The sequence below is a fragment of the Symphalangus syndactylus genome, chromosome X (genome assembly GCF_028878055.3).
Source record: "Symphalangus syndactylus isolate Jambi chromosome X, NHGRI_mSymSyn1-v2.1_pri, whole genome shotgun sequence".
Taxonomy (NCBI): Eukaryota; Metazoa; Chordata; class Mammalia; order Primates; family Hylobatidae; genus Symphalangus; species Symphalangus syndactylus.
In genome coordinates, this window is record NC_072447.2 from 55047356 (window position 1) to 55069482 (window position 22127).

The 22127-nt window shown below is 48.1% G+C and overlaps 1 protein-coding gene across 1 annotated transcript; it reads right to left on the reverse strand.

The window, feature by feature from the left end:
• Positions 1–1475: 1475 nt before the first annotated feature.
• On the reverse strand, positions 1476–21867 carry LOC134735972 (uncharacterized). Its single transcript, XM_063634580.1, has 3 exons — positions 21833–21867; positions 20045–20714; positions 1476–1610 (listed from the first exon to the last, which is right to left on the reverse strand). The coding sequence occupies exons 1-3, from the start codon at positions 21865–21867 to the stop codon at positions 1548–1550; spliced, it is 768 nt and encodes a 255-aa protein (XP_063490650.1). The 3' UTR covers positions 1476–1547.
• Between the last annotated feature and the right edge of the window lie 260 nt (positions 21868–22127).

Here is a 22127-nt window from a genome sequence, read left to right on the forward strand (position 1 = left end):
TAGAGGTAATATATGGGCTCTTAGATTATTAAATAATCTACTTAATAAAATAAGTGAAATACATGAACACAATAGGAAAACATTTACATTTTGTGCAGATTTGACTAAAATACTGTCATTGATAAAGATAACATAAATCTCATAATAGACTAGACCTCTACAGCAAGAATTGGAGGTCAAATTGGTTCATGAGTATTGCCAATTTAGAGTATTTAAGGTTAGTTCCTGAACATGAAACCTTGATATGCCCTGAAAACTTACCGCTTTTATATGAAAGAAACTTGATAGAGGTTTTCCCAAATTTGACAACAATCCTAAAAATGTGCACAGAATTATTAATTATGAAAATGTAAAGCTGAAATTTTTCCAAACTATCAATAATGAAAACCAAATTTCTATCAACCATGTTAGAACAAAAACTGAACTATCTAACTATGTTTATTTTTTATTTATTTATTTATTTATTTATTTATTTATTTATTTATTTATTTTTTGAGACGGAGTCTCGCTCTGTCACCCAGGCTGGAGGGCAGTGGCACTATCTCGGCTCACTGCAACCTCCTCCTCCCGGATTCAAGCGATTCTCCTGCCTCAGCCTCCCGAGTAGCTGGGATTACAGATATGCGCCACCATGCCCGGCTAATTTTCGTATTTTTAGTGGAGATGGGGTTTCACCATGTTGGCCAGGCTGGTCTCAAACTCCTGACCTCAGGTGATCCACCTGCCTCGGCCTCCCAAAGTGCTGAGATTACAGGCGGGAGCCACCACACCTGGCCAAAAACTAAATTATCTTTCTATCCTTTCCCTAGAAAATATTATAAAGTTGTGGCCATACAAAAAGGTGATCAAAGAGTATGCAGCCAAAAATTACAGGGAGAAAAGGTGCCATTGAGGTTTGTTAAGCAGTTAACAAAACTTTGTTAGTTTTCTGAATTATATGAAATTTGAGGTATTTCTCAGCTTTGAAAATATTGTGAATTGTGTTTTCTTTCTAATTCTAAATAGGCATCCCTTTCCTACCTAATTTTGCATTCACATTTTGTGATTTTTAAAACATTTTTATTAAATTTTTTTTTCTTTTAAATAAAGACGAAATCTTGCTATGTTGCCCAGGCTGGTCTTGAACTCCTGGGCTCAAGCAATCCTCCTGCCTCGGCCTCCCAAAGTGCTGAGATTACAGGCGTGAACCACTGTGCCCGGCCTGTGTTCTTTTTTTTTTAAAGGGCTCCCCAAAATTGTATAATCTTTAGGGACCACAAAACCTGGGTCCACCTCATGCATGCATGCACACATGTGCACACGCATGATCGCACATGTGCATGCACCCCAACGCGCACATGTATACATATTCCAGAAAATTCATAGAATCACCAAATTATCACAGATTTATTCAAAGCTTGCTCCAAAGAGAATTATTTTTGCTAATTAAGTTAACTTTACTAATTAAACTAATTTTCCCATGGGTTCCCCCAGTACCTTCTGTTCCTTTAGTGTCACCCCCAAAGAAATTGCAGAGGACTGCTTTAGGCCATTAGCACACAATTCTCTCAGACAGAAGGGGTGGTTTTCCTTCCTCGTTCGTCTGTCGGGTATTTTAAGATTGTCATCATCTGTTATGCGAAAAAAAAAATCAAACTTTCATTTTTATGTTAATTTCCATGAGCTAAACTTTCATTTTGTTCTACTGACATTTATAGAAATAGGTTTTTTAGAAGTCTGTTACTCAAAGTTAAGTGGATGCAACCTGAAGAGGGGTACCTCATCCCCTGAAATCTATGATAACATCCTCCTTGGTAGGAGGTTCTGGTCCCATGATGGGATTTTTGCTGACCTAGAAGAGGAAATATAAGAGGCATACGGGTATGCCAGATGGTGAAAAATAGGTTTACAGCACCAAAATAGTGTTGTTTTTTTTATTAAAAACTAGGCTGGTATTGAATGCCAGAAGGCGTGAAATCCAGCACTGAGTAAGAATCTCCACATTTAGCATTCATCTTGGCACACATGACAAGGCAGGGGACAGTGGGCGCCCCAGCCTGGTGGGGGGCACTGCTGCAGGCTGGCTTCTGCAGCACACAGGATCTGGGAGGTCTGAGGCTGGGAAGGCCAGCTTGGCCCCCATTCCCCATCCCCACCACCATCAGACTGGAAGTCCACAGCTCTGTACTCTCTGACTCACCGCATCTCCTTCATACTAGATTCTAATGTCCAAGAACCAGGAAGGCTGGAACCTTGAACTCCAAGAAGTCCTAGCTTCTTCAGTGTCATTGTTGGTAACTGCCATCTTTAAAAGTTTCCCACAGGCTAGACGCGGTGGCTCATGCCGGTAATCATGAGCCACCGCCAGATTGGGAGGCCGAGGTGGGTGGAACACTTGAGATCAGGAGTTTGAACCCCATCTCTACTAAAAATACAAAAAATTAGCCGGGCATGGTGGTGGACGCCTGTAATCCCAGCTACTCGGGAGGCCGAGGCAGGAGAATTGCTTGAACCCAGGAGGCAGAGGTTGCAGTGAGCGGAGATCGAGTCACTGCACTCCAACCTGGGTGACAGAGCGAGACTCCGTCTCGAAAAAAAAAAAGTTTCCCTCAAACCATTAGCAACCAGCCTCCTTCGGGCTCTCCAATTGATGAGAAACTAGAATTCAATAGGGTTAGGCTCTTCGCCAGCAAAATCCTTATCACCTGCGTCATCCCTCTCTGAGTCAGGTAGCTTTTGCTGCAAAACCGACCCCCACAAAGCTTAGGGCCTTAAAACACCAACATTTTGTTGTTGTTGTTGTTGAGACAGTGTCTTGCTCTGTCACCCAGGCTGGAGTGCAGTGGCGCGATCACGGCTCCCTGAAGCCTTGACCTCCTGGGCTGAATCGATCCTCCCACCTCAGCCTCCTGAGTAGCTGGGACTACAGGCACACACCACCGTGCCCAGCTAATTTTTAAATTTTTTTGTAGAGACAGGGTCTCCCTGTGTTGCCCAGGTTGGTCTTGAACTCCTGGGCTCAAGCGATCCCTCCACCTCAGTCTTCCAAGTAGCTAGGACCACAGACATGGCCAGCTAATTTTTTGATTTTTCGTAGGGATGGGGTCTTACTGTGTTACCCAGGCTGGTCTTGAACTCCTGGGCTCAAGCGATCCTTCTGCCTCCGCCTCTCAAAGTGCTGGGATTATAGGCATGAAGCCAAAACTCCAACTGTTGATTTAGCTTTTGCTGCTGCCGGCTGGCAATCTGGGCTGAGCTCAGCTGATACACATGGCTCCCACCTGCATCTGCCAGACTGGCTGTGGACGGGCTGGTCTGGAGTGACCTCAGCTGGTTGGATCGTCATTCGTCTGCCTGGTCCTGCATCCCCAGCAGGCTAGCCCACGTTTGTTCATAGGGAGGTGGCGGGGTTCCAGGAGAGTGAACAGAAATCGCAGAAATGCTCAAGGTCTCTTGCCATTGAGGCCTGGAGCAGGCACAATGTGAAGTATTCAACTGGTCAAAGCAAGTCCCAAGGCCAGCCCAGGCTCAAGGCCTGCACCTCTTGATTCAAAGAGCTACCCTGCATTGAGAAGGAGTGGGGGCATAGGAAGGGTAATTATTGTAAATAATGCATTGTAAATATTGTATTTTTTCTTTAAAAAGATTTTTTTTTTTTTTTTGAGACGAAGTCTTTCTCTGTCGCCAGACTGGAGTGCAGTGGCACAATCTTGGCTCAGTGCAACCTCCGCCTCCCGGCTTCAAGCAATTCTCCTGCCTCAGCCTCCCAAGTAGCTGGGACTACAGGCGCACGCCACCACGCCCGGCTAATTTTTGTATTTTTAGTAGAGATGGGGTTTTACCATGTTGGCCAGGATGGTCTTGATCTGTTGACCTCATGATCTAACCGCCTCGGCCTCCCAAAGTGCTGGGATTACAGGTGTGAGCCACCATGCCCGGCCTTAAAAAGATTTTCTTGTGATAAAATATACATAAAATTTGCCATTGTAACCATTTTTATGTATACAGTTCAGTGGCGTTAAGTACATTCTTAACGCCACTGAATTGTATCTAGCACAGGATCATGGTTCACTATAGCTTCAGCCTCCTGGACTCAAGCAATCCTCCCACCTCAGCCTCCCAAGCAGCTGGGACTACAAGCTAACACCACCATTACCAACGAATTTTTGTATTTTTTGTAGAGACAAAGTCTCCCTGTGTTGCCCAGGCTGGTCTCGAACTCCTTGGCTCAAGCAATCCTCCCACCTTAGCCTCCCAAAGTGCTGGGATTATAAGCATGAGCCACTGTGCTCAGCTGTGGATGAGTTGTTGTTCACCTTCCTACAAGGTGCCATGTTTTCATCCCTCTGGAACCTCCCCATGCCCCATCTTCTTGGCCTTTTATGGAGACTTCATTGCATAGGCATGAAGCACGGACATCCATTTAGAAATGTGATTGGGCCGGGCATGGTGGCTCACGCCTGTAATCCTAGAACTTTGGGAGGCTGAAGCGGGTGGATCACCTGAGGTCAGGGATTCAAGACCAGCCTGGTCAACATGGTGAAACCCTGTCTCTACTAAAAATACAAAATTAGTTGGGCTTAGTGGTGTGTGCCTGTAATCCTAGCTACTCGGGAGGCTGAGGCAGGAGAATCACTTGAACCCAGGAGGCGGAGTTTGCCATGAGCCGAGATCACTCCATTGCACTCCAGCCTGGGCGACAGAGCGAGACTCTGTCTCAAAAAAAAAAAAAAAAAAAAGAAATGTGATTGGACAAAAAGGATATGATCTAAGCCTAGCAAGGCCTGTCTGTTCAGATTCTTCTTGGCTTGTCTGTGCGGCATTCTCTCCTCCCGGGTATGGGGATCTCTTCTGAAATGGAGGTCTTATAACCTATGCTGAAGTCAAATAAAATATACAGATAAATCTGAAATTAAAACGTTTTATTTGGGAAGAAAGAATTGCAATTCAGAGCATATATGCAGACTGTCCGGTCTTCGGTATGTCTGAAGAACAAAGAGAAGGTTAGAGGTTTTATAGAAAGGGGAAATGTTACATATTGCTCTTTGAGGAAGCTCATTGGCACTAGTAAGGTTTCAGAGAGCTGGCAAGTAAGCTCTGATTGGAGAGTGATGGCAGTGGGTAGAAGTAGTCTTGGAGTTGCAGCAGTTTGCTTCAGAAGCCATGAGATAAAACTGGTTTCAAGGCCAGGCATGGTGGCTCACACCTGTAATCTCAGCACTTTGGGAGGCTGAGGTGGGCGAATCACTTAAGGTCAGGGGTTTGAGACCATCCTGGCCAACATGGTGAAACCCTGTCACTACTAAAATTACAAAAATTAGCCAGCCGTGGTGGCAGGCACCTGTAATCCCAGCTACTCGGGAGTCTGAGGCAGGAGAATAGCTTGAACCCAGGAGGTGGGGATTGCAGTGAGCCGAGATCAGGCCACCGCACTCCAGCCTGGGCGACAAAGTGAAACTCCATCTCAAAACAAAACAAAACAAAACAAAACAAAAAACAAAACAAAAAACTGGTTTCAGGTCATAGCAGGCAGTTTCAGCAGCCAGGCTTGCAGAGAATTACATTTTTGGAGCAATGTTACGTGTCCTGACTGCTTCCCCCTTAACCTCCTGACTCTGTTTCAGTTGGGTATGTCAAGAATGACCCAATTCGTGTGATCTTTTCTTTTCTTTTTCTTTTCTTTCTTTCTCTCTGTCTTCCTTCCTTTCTTTTCTTTCTTTTTCCTTTCCCCCTCCCCTCCCCTCCCCTCCCCTCCCCTCCCCTCCCCTCTCCTCTCCTCTCCTCTCCTCTCCCTTTCCGTGTGTCTTGCTCTATTACCCAGGCTGGAATGCAGTGGTGCAATCATGGCTCACTGCAGCCTCTACCTCCTGAGCTCAGCCAATTCTTGGCCTCGCAAGTATCTAGGACTACAGGCACGTGCCACCATGCCCAGCTGATTTTTTGTATTTTTTGTAGAGATGGGGTTTCACCTTGTTGCCCAGGCTGATCTCAAATTCCTGGGCTCAAGTGATCCATCCTCAGCCTCTCAAAGTGCTGGGATTACAAGCATGAGCCACCACACCCAGCTGAAGTATGATCAACTTTTACACCTACAATCACACAAGATAGGCCAGAGAATTTCTTTTTTTTTTTCTTTTTTGAGACAAGAGTCTTGCTCTGTCACCAGGCTGGAGTGCAGTGGTGCGATCTCAGCTCACTGCAATCTCCGCCTCCTGAGTTCAAGTGATTCCCCTGCCTCAGCCTCCTGAGTAGCTGGGACTACAGGTGTGCACCACCATGCCCAGCTAACTTTTTGTATTTTAGTAGGGACGAGGTTTCACCATGTTGGCCAGGATGGTCTCAATCTCCTGACCTTGTGATCCACCCACCTCGGCCTCCCAAAGTGCTGGGATTACAGGGGTGAGCCACCTCACCTGGCCAGAGAATTTCTTTATAGCCAGCTCCAAGACAGGTAATTTATAAAGAAAAGAGGTTTATTTGGCTCAAGGCAGGAGAATATTATATTTTAGTTTCTAAGGTACTATGGTTTGGATACTTAATCCTTCCAAATTTCATGTGGAAATGTGGCCCCCAGTATTGGAGGTGGGGCCTGGTGGGAGGTGTTTGGGTCATGGGGGTGGATCCCTCGTGAATGGCTTGGTGCTGTCCTCGCTGTAATGAGTGCTCTCTCTCTCTTGCTTCCTGTCTCTCCATGTGATCTGCACACGCCATATCCCCTTCCCCTTCCGCCACGATTAGAAGCTTCCTGAGGCCTCACCAGAAGCAGATACTGGAGCCATGCTTCTTGTATAGCCTACAGAACCGTGAGCCAAATAAACCTCTTTTCTTTATAAACTACCCAGCTTCAGGAATCCTTTTACGGCAATGCAAAAGAACTAGATATACAGCCTGCCTTGGAGAGAAAAAGGAGCAGGTGAAAGGAGGGCAGGAGAAGCTCAGAGAGAGAGTTTCTGTTTTCTGAGGCCTAAAGCACCCCAATGTTATGACAAAAGACTGTCTTTCAACTTTATGGCTCTGAAGGCTGTTCTGAAGCTGCTTCAGGAACTAAGGACAAAAGGCCAAATGTTATTTATTTATTCACTTTTTACTTCTTTTAAGATGAAGTCTCACTCTGTCTCCCAGGCTGGAGTGCAGTGGTGTGATCTTGGCTCACTGTAACCTCTGCCTCCCAGGTTCAAGCAATTCTCATGCCTCAGCCTCCCGAGTAGCTGGGATTACAGGCACCTGCCAACACATCCGGCTAATTTTTGTATTTTTAGTAGAGACGGGGTTTCACCATGTTGGCCAGGCTGGTCTTGAACTCCTGACCTCAAGTGATCTGTCCGCCTCGGCCTCCCAAAGTGCTGGTATTATAGGCATGAGCCACTGCACCCGGCCCAAATGCTTTTAAAATATATACCTATTGTTTTAGTCACTTAGGAAGTAACAAGGGCTATGGCACTTATCAACCAGGAAGTGTGAACAAAAACCAATATAAATATATCATAACATCACAACATCCAAGCCCAATGTGCCATTACAATGTTGGCTGGAACATCGTGCACTACTTATAAGAATGGGCCTTGGCCAGGTGTGGTGGCTCACGCCTGTAATCCCAGCACTTTGGGAGGCCAAGGCAGGTGGATCACCTGAGGTCAGGAGTTTGAGACCAGCCTGACCAATATGGAGAAACCCCATCTCTACTAAAAATACAAAATTAGCCGGGCGTGGTGGTGCATCCCTGTAATTCCAGCTACTTGGGGGGCTGAGGCAGGAGAATGGCTTGAACCTGGGAAGCAGAGGTTGTGGTGAGCCGAGATCATGCCATTGCACTCTAGCCTGGGCTACAAAAGCGAAACTGCATCTCAAAAAACAAAACAAAACAAAACACCCCAAAATGACTGAGTTCTGGGAGCTTCTGAATATCTGCACGTGTGGAGGTTCCTGGAGGGTGGTACATCCGGAGGGGGCATGGAAGCTCTGCGCCCCTTCCCCCATACCTTGCCCTATGTATCTCTTCATCTGTATCCTTTGTAATATCCTTGATAATAAACTGGTAAATGTGTTTCCCTGAGTTCTGGGAGCCCCTCTAGCAATTTTTTTTTTTTTGAGATGGAGTCTCACTCTGTCACCCAGGCTGGAGTGCAGTGGCACGATCTCGGCTCACTGCAAGCTCCGCCTCCTGGGTTCATGCCATTCTCCCGCCTCAGCCTCCTGAGTAGCTGGGACTACAGGTGCCCGCCACCACGCCCGGCTAATTTTTTTGTATTTTTAGTAGAGACGGGCTTTCACCGTGTTAGCCAGGATGGTCTCAATCTCCTGACCTTGTGATCCACCCGCCTTGGCCTCCCAAAGTGCTGGGATTACAGGTGTGAGCCACCACGCCCGGCCCCCTCTAGCAAATTAAATGAACCAAAGGAAGGGGTGGTGGGAAGCCCGATTTATAGCTCGTCGGTCAGAAGCACAGGTGACACAACCTGGGGCTTGCCATTGGCATCTGAAGGTGGGGGCAGTCTTGGGGACTGAGCCATCAACCTGTGGGATCTGAAGCTATCTCCAGGGAGAGAGTGTCAGAATTGAATTGAATAGAATCGGATGACACCCAGTTGGTGTCCACTGCAGAACTGATTGCTTGATTGCTGGTGGGGAGAAATCCCCACATATTTTGGGGTCACAGAAGTCTTCTGTGTTGATTGTTGTGTGAGACCAGAGAAAAGACAGTTTGTGTTTTTTCCACTCAGACTTTGGCTTGCTAGAAAACAAATAGAGAGTGGCCGGGCGCAGTGGTTCACGCTTGTAATCCCGGCACTTTGGGAGGCCGAGGCGGGCGGATCACAAGGTCAGGAGATTGAGACCACGGTGAAACCCCGTCTCTACTAAAAATACAAAAAAAAAAAATTAGCCGGGCGTGGTGGCGGGCACCTGTAGTCCCAGCTACTCAGAGAGGCTGAGGCAGGAGAATGGCGTGAACCCGGGAGGCCGAGCTTGCAGTGAGCCGAGATTGTGCCACTGCACTCCAGCCTGGGCGACAGAGTGAGACTCCGTCTCAAAAAAAAAAAAAAAAACAGAGAGGCCGGGCGCAGTGGCTCACGCCTGTAATCCCAGCACTCTGGGAGGACGAGATGGGTGGATCACCTGAGGTCAGGAGTTTGAGACTGGTCTGACCAACGTGGTGAAACCCCGTCTCTACTAAATACAAAAAATTAACCAGGCATGGTGGTGCATGCCTGTAATCTCAGGTACTCTGGAGGCTGAGGCAGGAGACTCGCTTGAACCCGGGAGGTGGAGGCTGCGGTGAGCTGAGATCGCACCACTGCACTCCACCCTGGGCAAGACAGAGTGAGACTCCGTCTCAAAAAAAAAAAAAAAAGAAAAAAGAAAAAAAGAAAAGAAAAAAGAAAAAGAAAACAAATGGAGGCCCCAGCTTGGAGTTCATTGCCATGCCTGCTCTAGCCCCAGCAGAGGCTGTCCTGGACTCAGTGTCAGCAGTGCAATTCTTACTGCACTGATTTAGTGAGCATGACTTAGCGATCGCTCAGACAACTGCTCTCCCACGTGAGGATGGTGAAAAAACGACGCTGCAGCCAGCGTCAGAAGTTTCATTTTATAAGCAGTCGTGCTGTGCTATGCTGGCAATGGTGCCCTGTGGTTACCACTTTCTTACAGAGCTCACAGAAGGTGTGCTTCAGCTTTGGGATGCTGAGATGAATGGGCTTTGGAGAGAATATGACAGTTCAAAAAAATAAACTTCCGTTTTTAGACATGCATATTTAGCTGTTTGGGGATGCAATTGTTTCCTTCTTGAATGTCAAATATAAGAGTGCTACAGGCCGGGCACAGTGGTTCACGCCTGTAATCCCAGCACTTTGGGAAGCTGAGGCAGGCAAATCACTTGAGGTCAGAAGTTTGAGACCAGCCTGGCCAACATGGCGAAACCCCATCTCTACTAAAAATACAAAAATTAGCCGGATGTGTTGGCAGGTGCCTGTAATCCCACCTACTCGGGAGGCTGAGGCACGAGAATTGCTTGAACCTGGGAGGTGGAGGTTGCAGTGAGCTGAGATCGCGCCACTGCACTCCAGCCTGGGTGACAGTGAGACTCAGTCTCGGAAAAAAAAAAAAAAAAAAAGGAATGCTACAATCACATGACCATATTTGTGCTGAAATCCTGTTTCTTACTATCATTCCCATTCCATTTCATTGAGACTTGTAACCGAAAGAGGGTCAGGTTGCTTGCCACTTGCAGAAAGAAGCCAAAATAAGAGCAAGGTGTGTTAAAAAGAAAGTAAATTTCATTATCCGTTGCTAGCAAGGGGAAGACTGGCCAGAATCCTTTCCAGAAATTGCCATTTTCCAATTTCTGGAGAGGGGTCCCTGGTTTAAGAAGAGGGGCTTGGACTGCAGAAGAGGCACGGGGGGCTAGGAGGTACCAGGTGGCATGTCTTGCTTCAATGGCTTCGTTTGAATTATTGTTCCATCTGCTGAAGGGGCCAGCACCATCGTGAGTCCACCCAGCTTACAAATCAGTCACAGTCAATCTCTAGCTGAGAGTGAACTCCAACCTTGAAGTAACCTCCTGCTGAGGAGAGAATTCCAGGGATATCTGGTCCGTGTCAGAATTCAGCTCTGGAAACTTCTAAGGAAATCTATAACCAGATAAGTGAGCATGGTGTGAGTTTAGCAAGCATCCAGGTAAATAAGTGTGCGTGACACATGAGAGCATAAGGTTGGAAAGGGAAGGGCGTTTGAAAGCGCGTTTCATAAGACCAAAGAAAACACACCTGCAGTTTGTCTCAAAGCTACGTCTTGAGACTGAGGAGAAAGGAGGAAAGGAAAACAAGTTTTTAAAACACAGTTTGAAGCTAAGCTGGGTCTGACTCTATCGCCCAGGCTGGAGTACGGTGGCGCAATCACGGCTGACTGCAGCCTCGACTTCCCAGGACCAAGTGATCCTCCCACCTCAGCCTCCTGAGTAGCTGGGACTACAGGCATGAACCACCACACCTGGCCAATTATGTATTTTAGTAGAGACAGAGTCTCACCATATTGCCAGGGCTGGTCTCGATCTCCTGGGTTCAAGGAATCCGCCTACCTTGGCTTCCCAAAGTGCTGGGATTACAGGCGTGAGCCACCCCACCTGGTCTTTTTCTTTCTTGTTTTTAAAAGATATTTGAAATTTAGCTTTATATTCTGACCAGGCACAGTGGCTCACACCTGTAAACCCAGTGCTTTGGGAGGCCGAGGTAGGAGGATTGCTTGAGCCCAGGAGTTTGAGACCAGCCTGAGCAATATAGTGAGACCCCATCTCTACAAAAAATTAACAAAAAGTTAGCCGGGCATGGTGTTGTGTGCTTGTGGTGGCCCAGCTACTCAGGAGGCTGGAAATGGGAGGGTCACTTGAGTCCTGGAGGCCGAGGTGCAGTGAGCTATGATCACATCACTGCACTCCAGGTAGGCAACAGAGACCCCGTCTCTACAAAAAAGAAAAAAAAATGGTCACAGCCATGCATCAGCAGATGTCCAATAATTCCAATGATAGCTGTAATAGTAAGAAAATGACAGGCCCGGCCGAGCATGGTGGCTCACGCCTGTAATCCCGACACTTTGGGAGGCCGAGGTGGGTGGATCACCTGAGGCCAAGAGTTGGAGACCAGCCTGGCCAACATAGTGAAACCCTGTCTCTACTAAAAATACAAAGAATTAGCCAGATATGGTGGTGGGCACCTGTAATCCCAGCTACTCAGGAGGCTGAGGCATGAGAATCGCTTGAACCTGGGAGATGGAGGTTGCAGTGAGCTGAGATTGCACCACTGCACTCCAGCCTGGGCGACAGAGCGGGACTCCATCACAAAAAAAAAAAAAAAAAAAAAAAACGGCCGGGTGCGGTTGCTCATGCCTGTAATCCCAGCACTTTGGGAGGCCGAGGCAGGCGGATCACAAGGTCAGGAGATCAAGACCATCCCGGCCAACACAGTGAAACCCCGTCTCTACTAAAAATACAAAAAAAAAATTAGCCGGGCGTGGTGGTGGGCGCCTGTAGTCCCAGCTACTCGGGAGGCTGAGGCAGGAGAATGGTGTGAACCTGGGAGGCGGAGCTTGCAGTGAGCCGACATCGCGCCACTGCACTCCAGCCTGGGTGACAGAGAGAGACTCTGTCTCAAAAAAAAAAAAAAAAAGAAAGTTAAAAAGAAAATTACAAAACTACAGGCTAGGCGTGGTGGCTCACACCTGTAATCCCAGCACTTTGGGAGGCCCAGGTGGGAGGATGGCTTGAGCCCAGGAGTTTGAGACCAGCCTGGGCAACATAGTGATATGGTTTGGCTGTGTCCCCACCCAAATCTCATCTTGAATTCCCACGTGGGAGGTAATTGAATCATGGGGGCAGGTCTTTCCCATGCTGTTCTCGTGATAGTGAATAAGTCTCACAAGATCTGATGGCTATAAAAAGGGGAGTTTCCCTGCACAAGTTCACCTCTCTTTGCCTGCTGCCATCCACGTAAGATGTGACTTGCTCCTCCTTGCCTTCCTCCATGCTCGTGAGGCTTCCCCAGCCATGTGGAACTGTAAGTCCAATTAAACCTCTTTCTTTTGTAGCTTGCCCAGTCTCTGGTATGTCTTTATCAGCAGCATGAAAACAGACTAATGCATATAGTGAGACCCTATCTCTACAAAAAATACACACATTAACTGGGTGTAGTGGCACGTGCTTTTGGTCCCAGCTATTTGGGAGGCTGAGGTGGGAGGATCACTTGAGCTCGGGAGGCTGAGGCTGCAGGATTGCACCACTGCACTCCAGCCTGGGAGACAGAGTGAGATCCTATCTCAAAAAAAAAAAAAAGAAAAAGAAAAAAGAAAAACAAAAACCCCAACATGTCCTTAAGGGAGCCCTGAGATGGCGATTCCCTCTGTTCTCAGGGTGGCAGGGCAGGGTCCCTGGAATAGTCAACTCCAGATGTTTCAAGAGGGCACCCAGTGTGGTAGAGTCTGGCTGTGTCTCCCACACTCCCCCCAGGTGGTGAGCACGAGTGATCAACTGGCCAAGGAGGGCTCTGCCATTAGACACTATTTCAGTGCCCCTTCTGATCATGGACAAGCGTCCACAGAACTGCCGGGGGCAGAAGGTTCTTCCAGGTTCCCAAAGGCTCAGGGCAGATCAACGTGTGGCCAACAGATAGGGATGGGAAGAGGTGGCCTGGTAGGGCAGTACCTCCACACCATGCCCTAAAACACCATCATCACACAGATCAGAAACCTCTATCTTTTTGTGGCTGGTGCGTAATTTTTTTTTTTTTTTGAGACGGAGTTTCGCTCTTCTTGTCTAGGCTGGAGTACAATGGTGCGATCTCAGCTCACCGCAACCTCCGCTACTGGGTTCAAGCAATTCTCCTGCCTCAGCCTCCCGAGTAGCTGGGATTACAGGCATGTGCCACCACACCCAGCTAATTTTTGTATTTTTTTAGTACAGACGGGGTTTCTCCATGTTGGTCAGGCTGGTCTCGAACTCCCGACCTCAGGTGATCCACCCACCTCGGCCTCCCAAAGTGCTGGGATTACAGTGTGAGCCACCGCACCCAGCCTGCTGGTGTGTAATTTTATGGTGCCCAAGCCAACTGCAGCATGGCTGCTCTCATAATGCATGTACCTCTGCAAATTAGACTTTCATCATTGTTTTGAAATGTCTAATAGGAAAAGATATGTTCAGATTCAAAATCCATTCACATTACATAAGAAACGTAAACATTCCACTTGTCCACAAAAGAAAGAGCTGCCAGATTCTTAGTTTTTTTGTTTTTGGTTTTTTTTTTTTTTTTTTCCAGACAGGGTCTCACTCTGTCGACCAGGCCGAAGTGCAGTGGTGCTATCTCGGCTCACTGCAGCCTCTGCCTCCTAGGTTCAAGTGATTCTCCTGCTTCAGCTTCCTGAGTAGCTGGGATTACAGGCACGTGCCACCATGCCTGGCTACCAGGTTCTTTAAATATAATTTCAACTGTTGCAAAATTGTAAATGGATGATAAAAAATGTTAAACGTTAACTTGTGCTAACACAACTTCTCCTTGATGGTAGCTATCAAGCATTTGAAGTTGGTCGGGCGTGGTGGCTCACGCCTGTAATCTCAGCACTTTGGGAGGCTGAGTCGGGTGGATCACCTGAGGTCAGGAGTTCAAGACCAGCTTGGCCAACATGGCGAAACCCCGTCTCTACTAAAAATACAAAAATTAGCTGGGCGTGGTGGTGTGCATCTGTAGCCCTAGCTACTCGGGAGGCTGAGGCAGGAGAATCGCTTGAACCTGGGAGGCAGTGACTACAGTGAGCCGAGATCATGCCATTGCACTCCAGCCTGGGCGGCAGAGCGAGACTCAGTCTCAAAAAAGAAAAAAGTATTTGAAGTGTTCAGCAGTTCAGCATAAGTCCAGGTCAGAAATTGCCACTGCAAGCATAAAACCTCATATAAAGAGTTTTGTTACACTCCTTGGTATTTACCCAAACGACTTGAAAACTTATGCCTACACAAAAATCTGCACACAGATGTTTATGGCAGCTTTATTCATAATTGCCAAAGCTTGGAAGCAACCAAGATGTCCTTTGGTAGGTGAATGGATAAATAAACTGTGGTACAGCCAGACAGTGGACTAGCACTAAGTAGAAATGAGCTCTCAAGCCATGAAAAGACATGAAGGAACCTTAAATGCATACCATCAAGTGAAGGAAGCCAATCTGAAGAGGCTACGTGCTGTACGATTCCAACTACTGTATGTGACACTCTTGAAAGGGCAAAACTGTGGAGATAGTAAGATCATTGGCTGCCAGGGGCTAGCCGGGAGGGAGGGATGAACAGCTGGACCACAGGGGATCTTTAGGGCAGTGAAAATACTCTGGGCTGGGCACACTCGCTCATGCCTGTAATCCCACCACTTTGGAAGGCTGAGGTGGGAGCACTGCTTGAGCCCAGGAGTGTGAGACCAGCTTGGGAAACATGGCGAGACCCCATCTCTACAAAAAACAGAAAAATTAGTGGGGCATGGTGATGTGCACCTGTGGTCCCAGCTACTTGGGAGGCTGAGCTGGGAGGACCACCTAAGCCCAGGAGGCAGAGGTTGCAGTGAGCCATGATTGCACCACTGCACTCCAGCCTGAGCAACAGAGCGAGACCCTGTCTCAAAAAAGAAAAACAAAACAACAAAAAAGAGAAAATACTCTGTATAATACTATGATGCTGGACATACATAACCATACATTTGTCCAAACTCACAGAATGTACAACACCAAGAGTAAACCCTAACGTAAACTGTGGACTCTGGGTGATGATGATGTGTCGATGCGGGTTCATCAGTTGCAACAAATATACCACTCTGGTGGGGAATATTGATAATGGGGGAGGCTGTACCTGTCGGGAGTCAAGGGGGTATATGGGAAATCTCCGTATCTTCTGCCCACTATTGCCATGAAACTAAAACTGTTCTAAAAAATATAAAGTCGGCTGGGCACGGTGGCTTACGCCTGTAATCCCAGCACTTTGGGAGGCTGAGGTGGGCAGATCACCTGAGGTCAGGAGTTCGAAACCAGCCTGGCCAACATGGTGAAACCCATCTCTACTAAAAGTACAAAAATTAGCTGGGCATGGCTGGGCGTGGTGGCTCACGCCTGTAATCCCAGCACTTTGGGAGGCCAAGGCGGGTGGATCACCTGAGGTCAGGAGTTTGAGACCACCCTGACCAACATGGTGAAACCCTGTCTCTACTAAAAATACCAAAACTAGCTTCGTGTGGTGGCAGGCACCTGTAATCCCAGCTACTCAGGGGCTGAGGCAGGAGAATTGCTTGAACCCGGCAGGCGGAGGCTGCTGTGAGCCGAGATCACGTCATTGCACTCCAGCCTGGGCAACGAGAATGAGACTTTGTCTCAAAAAAAAAAAAAAAAAAAATTAGCTGGACATGGTGGTGTGCGCCTGTAATCCTAGCTACTCAGGAGGCTGAGGCAGGAGAATCACTTGAACCCGGGAGGTGGAGGTTGCAGTGAGTCGAGATCATGCCACTGAACTCCAGCCTAGGCAACAGAGTGAGACTCCGTCTCAAAAAAAAAAAAAAAAAAAAAAATATATATATATATATATATATGTGTGTGTGTGTGTGTGTGTGTGTGTAATCCCAGCACTTTGGGAGGCTGAGGTGGGCAGATCAGTTGAGGCTAGGAGTTCGAGACCAGCCTGGCCAACATGGCAAACCCTGTCTCCACTAAAAATACAAAAATTAGCCAGGCATGATGGTGGGCACCTGCAATCCCATTCTTCTGCTGAGGTAGAAGAATTAGAATTGGTTGAATCTGGGAGGTGGAGATTGCAGTGAGCTGAGATCCTACCACTGCACTCTAGCCTGGGCAACAGAGCAATACTCGGCCTCAAAAAATAAAAATATAAATAAATAAATAAATAAAATTAAAGGCCGGGCGTGGTGCCTCACACCTGTAATCCCAGCACTTTGAGAGACTGAGGTGGGTGGATCACCTAAAGTGAGGAGTTAGAGACTAGCTTGACCAACATGGAGAAACCCCGTCCCTACTAAAAATACAAAATTGGCCAGGCGTGGTGGTGCATGCCTGTAATCCCAGCTACTTGGGAGGCTGAGGCGGGAGAATCGCTTGAACCCAGGAGGCGGAGGTTGCAGTGAGCCAAGATTGCACCATTGCATTCCAGTCTGGGCAACAAGAGTGAAACTCTATCTCAAAAAAAAATTAATTTATATATATATATATATATAAAGTTTATTAAAAGGAAAAGTTATGGGTTGGGTGTGGTGGCTCATGCCTGTAATCCCAACATTTTGGGAGGCCAAGGTGGGAGGATCACTTGAGGCCAGGATTTTGAGAACAGCCTGGGAAACATAGTGAGACTCCATCTTACAAAAATTTTAAAATTTAGCCAGATGTGATGCTGCATGGGTAGTCCCAGCTACTCAGGAGGCTGGGGCAGGAGGATCACTTGAACCTAGGAGTTTGAGGCTGCAGTGAGCTATAATGGTACCACTGCACTCCAGCCTGGGCAACAGAGTGAGACCCCCATCTCAAAAGAAAAGGAAGAAAGGAAGAAAGGAAGAAGGAAGGAAGGAAGAAAGAAAGAAAATTTATGTTGATGGAAGCAAACTACAATAGATTGTTGAAAGGCTATTGGCCGAGTGCAGTGGCTCACGCCTGTAATCCCAGCACTTTGGGAGGCTGAGGCAGGCGGATCACTTGAGGTCAGGAGTTCGAGACCAGCTTGGCCAACATGGTGAAACCTCGTTTCTACTAAAAATACAAAAATTAGCCGTGGTGGCGTGCACTTGTAATCCCAGCTACTCAGGAGGCTGAGGCAGGAGAATGGCTTGAACTCAGGAAGCAGAGATTGCAATGAGCCAAGATCACACCACTGCACTCCAGCCTGGGTGACAGAGCCAGACTCTGTATCAAAAAAAAAAAAAAAAGCCACAAATTCCTCTCATCCTAGTGTGCATACCATTGTGCAATCTCTGCCATTCATTCGTCCCATCCATCGCTGAGGCTTATTTCTCCCCCTCTCCATTCTCCCTTCACCTCTCTAGTCTGGGCTGGCTTTGTGACTTGCTTTGGTTAATAGAATGGGGCAGGAATGACTCAGAACTCTCACAGGTCAGGAAGTTTGAAGCTTCTGCCTTGATTCTCTTAGAAAACTCTAGGTGCCATATAAGGAGGCTCATCTAGCCTATTAGAGGATGAGGGGCCATCTTAGACATTTTGGGAGGAACTCCAGTCAAAACTGGCAGATGAACTGCCCAATCCAATCACTGGAATGGTAAGAAATATTAAACTATTGTTGCTTTGGGCCACTAAGTTTTGGGGTGGCTTGTTACACAGCCAAGCCTAACTAAAGCACAAGCTCAATTTATCGTATCATTAAAAAATAAAAATACGCCAGACGCGGTGGCTCACTCCTGTAATCCCAGCACTTTGGGAGGCCGAGGTGGGCGGATCACCCGAGGTCGGGAGTTTGAGACCAGCCTGATCAACATGGAGAAACCCCGTCTCTACTAAAAATACAAAATTAGCCGAGTGTGGTGGAGCATGCCTGTAATTCCAGCTACTCGGGAGGCTGAGGCAGGAGAATCTCTTGAACCCGGGAGGCTGAGGTTGTGGTGAGCCAAGACCATGCCATTGCACTCCGGCCTGGGCAACAGGAGCGAAACTCCGTCTCAAAAAATAAATTAATTAATTAATTAAATTAAATAAAAATATATAATGGGGGGAGTAGGTGGGGATATAGGTGAAAAAAATTGGCCCTACATTGGTAATTTTTTTTTTTTTTTTTTTTTACATGGTTGCCGGGCGCGGTGGCTCACGCCTGTAATCCCAGCACTTTGGGAGGCCGACGCGGGCAGACGACAAGGTCAGGAGATTGAGACCATCCTCGCTAACACGGTGAAACCCCGTCTCTACTAAAAATACAAAAAATTAGCCGGGCGTGGCGGCTGGTGCCTGTAGTCCCAGCTACTCGGGAGGCTGAGACAGGAGAATGGCATGAACCCAGGAGGCGGAGCTTGCAGTGAGCCGAGAATGTGCCACTGCACTCCAGCCTGGGCGACAGACGGAGACTCTGTCTCAAAAAAAAAAAAACATGGTCTTGCTTTGTCGAAGTGGCAAGGTCACAGCTCACTGCAACCTCCTGGACTCAAGTGATCCTCCCACCTCAGCCTCCTGAGTAGGTGAGACTACAGACATGTGCCACCATGCCCAGCTAATTTTTAAATTGTTATAGAGATTGGGGGGGTGGTCTCACTATGTTGCCCAGGCTGGTCTCGAACTCCTGGGCTCAAGTAATCAGCCCACCTCGGTCTTCCAAAGTTCTGGGATTACAGGCGTGAGCCACCACATCTGGCCTACATTGGTCATTGTTGAAGGTGAGGATTTGCTATCTACTTATCTACTTTTTTGTATGTTCGAAATTTCTCATAATAAAAAGTTAAAAAAGCAAAAGAGGGGGTAGGAAAGATTTCATTAGAAAATGTTATATACATGCTTGGTATTTCACAGCTTTCCTAATAGTCTGTATTTAATTTTCTTTTTATGTTGCTTTTTGTTTTTAAATTTTTACCTAGCTAACTTTCTTTCTTTCTTTCTTTCTTTCTTTCTTTCTTTCTTTCTTTCTTTCTTTCTTTCTTTCTTTCTTTCTCTTTCTTCTTTCTTTCTTTCCTTCCTTTTTTTTGAGACGGAGTCTCGCTCTGTCGCCCAGGCTGGAGTGCAGTGGCGTGATCTTGGCTCACTGCAAGCTCCGCCTCCCGGGTTCACGCCATTCTTCCTCTTCAGCCTCCCGAGTAGCTGGGACTACAGGCGCCGGCCACCACGCCCGGCTAATTTTTTGTATTTTTAGTAGAGACGGTCCCGTGTTAGCCAGGATGGTTTCGATCTCCTGACCTCGTGATCCGCCCGCCTCGGCCTCCCAAAGTGCTGGGATTACAGGCGTGAGCCACCGTGCCCGGCCCCTAGTTAACTTTTTTTTTAAATTTCCTCCTTTTCCTTTTTTTCTCTTGAAGTTGAAGCCTTGGAGGTGCTTTTCATTCGGTTACAGAAAGCACCACCCCAGCTTAAAATGTATTTAATTTTATTTACAGGATTACATAATATACGGAAAATGAAATACATGTTTTTCCCACCGGGTCCCATTTTGACTCCCCCAGTACCCTCCAGTTCATCCCGGAGTGCCGTAGAAATCTGTACATTTCCTGGATGTCTCAGGAGGTGAAAAAAAAAAAAAGGCAGGGAGGGAGCCCAACTGACTCTACATCCAGAAACCTCTCTCAAGGCAGCTCGCGCCCCCAGGCAGGATTCCAACAGTGCAGAAGCCCCCATTCCCCAAGTCCGGAGTGGCAAGGACGTCCAGCCTCCCCGGGGAGCCACCTTGGCCCTCCCTCCCTCCTGCTGGCTGGGTGCCGCGCTGCGGGCCTGCTCAGGTTGGTAACTGTGCAAAGCCCGGGCCCGCCTGCTGGACAATGGGGGTTAGGGGGGTGGGGGTGCTGCGAGGGGCGACAAGGCTCTCCCTCGCTGCAACCACGGAAAAGGCGGGTCAGCCTCCATTACGAACCGCTGTAGGAGGGGCCAGAAGCTTGTCTTGGCCAGACCGGGCCGTCGTTGAATCCCTGCATCCATCTTGCCCAGGTCCCCTGCTGAGTCCCCGGCTGGGCTGTGATCGTTGCGGATTTAAACACCACACTGTGGAAGCGGAGATGGCCCCGCGTGCACCCCTGAAGTGAAGGGGCTTGTGGCAAATGATGCGGGGGGACAGCGGCCAGAGCAGACCCCGGCGGGGTGGTCCGCCCGGGAGGTGGCCGAGGGTCCCCGGCTGCGGGGTGATGGGCGGGACCGGGAGGCACACCCTCCGTGATCGCCACCAGAGGCCGCCTGGAACCCGAGTTTCAACCTCCCGGTGGATCCTGTCCCCGCTTCCCAGCGATGTTTGCCATGACTGCTGCCAGTTCTCCGACCTCGAGGCCACTCTCCTTTCCTTCCAAGGACGCCCAGAACCCGCGGAGGGAGGAGGGGGTGAGGGAGGGGGGAGAGAGGAGGGAGGAGGGAGGGAGGAAGGTGGCGGGGAGAAGAAGAGAGGGAGGGAGGAAAAGGAACGAACTGCGTTGGCCTGTCGCCTCCGCACTGTAAGATTCTGGCACCCTGGGTCCCGGCCCCCTCTCCTGGGGCCAAACGTTCCGGTTCCCGATGCCAGGCTGCAGAAAAAATGAGCACACTGAACACGTGGACTAGCACATAAATAAGGTTATTACCTCCTTTTTATTTTTTGCACACTAATTAATAAATAAACTACTGCAACGGAAAAAGAGAAAGCAGGCAGAATGCAAACAGCCTCTCGGTGGCTCTGTTATGTAAGAGGGAGGCATGGAGGCTGCTTGGTGGTCAAAGAATTCCTCCAATGCCCGCTCCAAAGCGGAGCCCTGCAACGGCCTTAAATCAAAAGGAAAGCGGGTGTCAGCAGCAAGCACAGAAAGTGGGGCCTAGTTCAGCCAGGAGCTAACACAATATTCCTGCTGGGGTGGGGATGAGGGCACGACTATTACAAAACTAGGGCCCCCTGAAAGCGCCCTGCCCCACCCAACACATACATTCACTTCCTTGCAGGTTTGCGCTGCAGGCAGCTTCCATTGAACCATACCCAGACCTCCACCCCCCATGACCAAAGCTGCTGGGGCTGGGAGCAGGCACCTGCCCCAAGCACTGGGCCACCAGCGTCCCCTTGCCCAGGAATTTAGGATTGGGGTAGACAAAGGGAAAACAGTGTCTATGGAAAGCGGGAGATCATCCTGTGTAAATAGGGGAGCTGGGGAGAGAGAGGCCACAGGGATTCTGCCTTCCGCCTCACTGCAGCATCCTCCCAGCATCTGTAACCATCCCTGTCTTCCGGTTCCCGAGGCACCTATGACCTATAACGTCCTTCTGGGGCTCAGTGAGCTAGAAACTTCTGTTACTTGCACCCAGCAGAGTTCTAAATAATATGCCCTCAAAACCAAGCTTGCTTTCTCATTTTACTTTTTTTTTTTAAATAGACTTTATTTTTTTCTAGCAGTTTTAGGTTCACAGCAAAATTGAGAGGAAGGTACAGAGATTTCCCATATTCCCCCCTGCCCCTGCACAAGCACAACCTCCCCCCAGCAGCATCCCTCTCCAGATGAGCCTGCATGGACACATCATTATCACCCAGGAGCCACAGCTGACATCAGGGTTCACTGTTGCTGTGGTACATTCTGTGGGTTTGGACTAATGCATAATGCCACACATCCACCATTATAGTGTCATACGGAGTATTTTCACTGCCCTACAAATCCGCTGTGCTTCACCTATTCATCCCCCCTCCCCACAACACCTGGCAGCTGCTGAATTATTTTTCACCTTCTCCATAGTCTTGCTTTTTCCAGAATGCCATATAGTTGGAATCATACAGTATGCAGCCTTTTCAGATTGGCTTTCGCTTAGTAATTCCTTTTACTTTTGCAGTAAAAGTTTCCTGCTTACATTTTCCCAACCTTTCTCTCATTTAGTGTATGGTACATACACGGTACATCACATCTTCCAACTGAGGAAAAATCTCATTTCAGGCCTACAAAAAAATTAGAATCAAGTGTTTTTCCTTTCAGAAAAAGGAAATTAACATTTGTGGA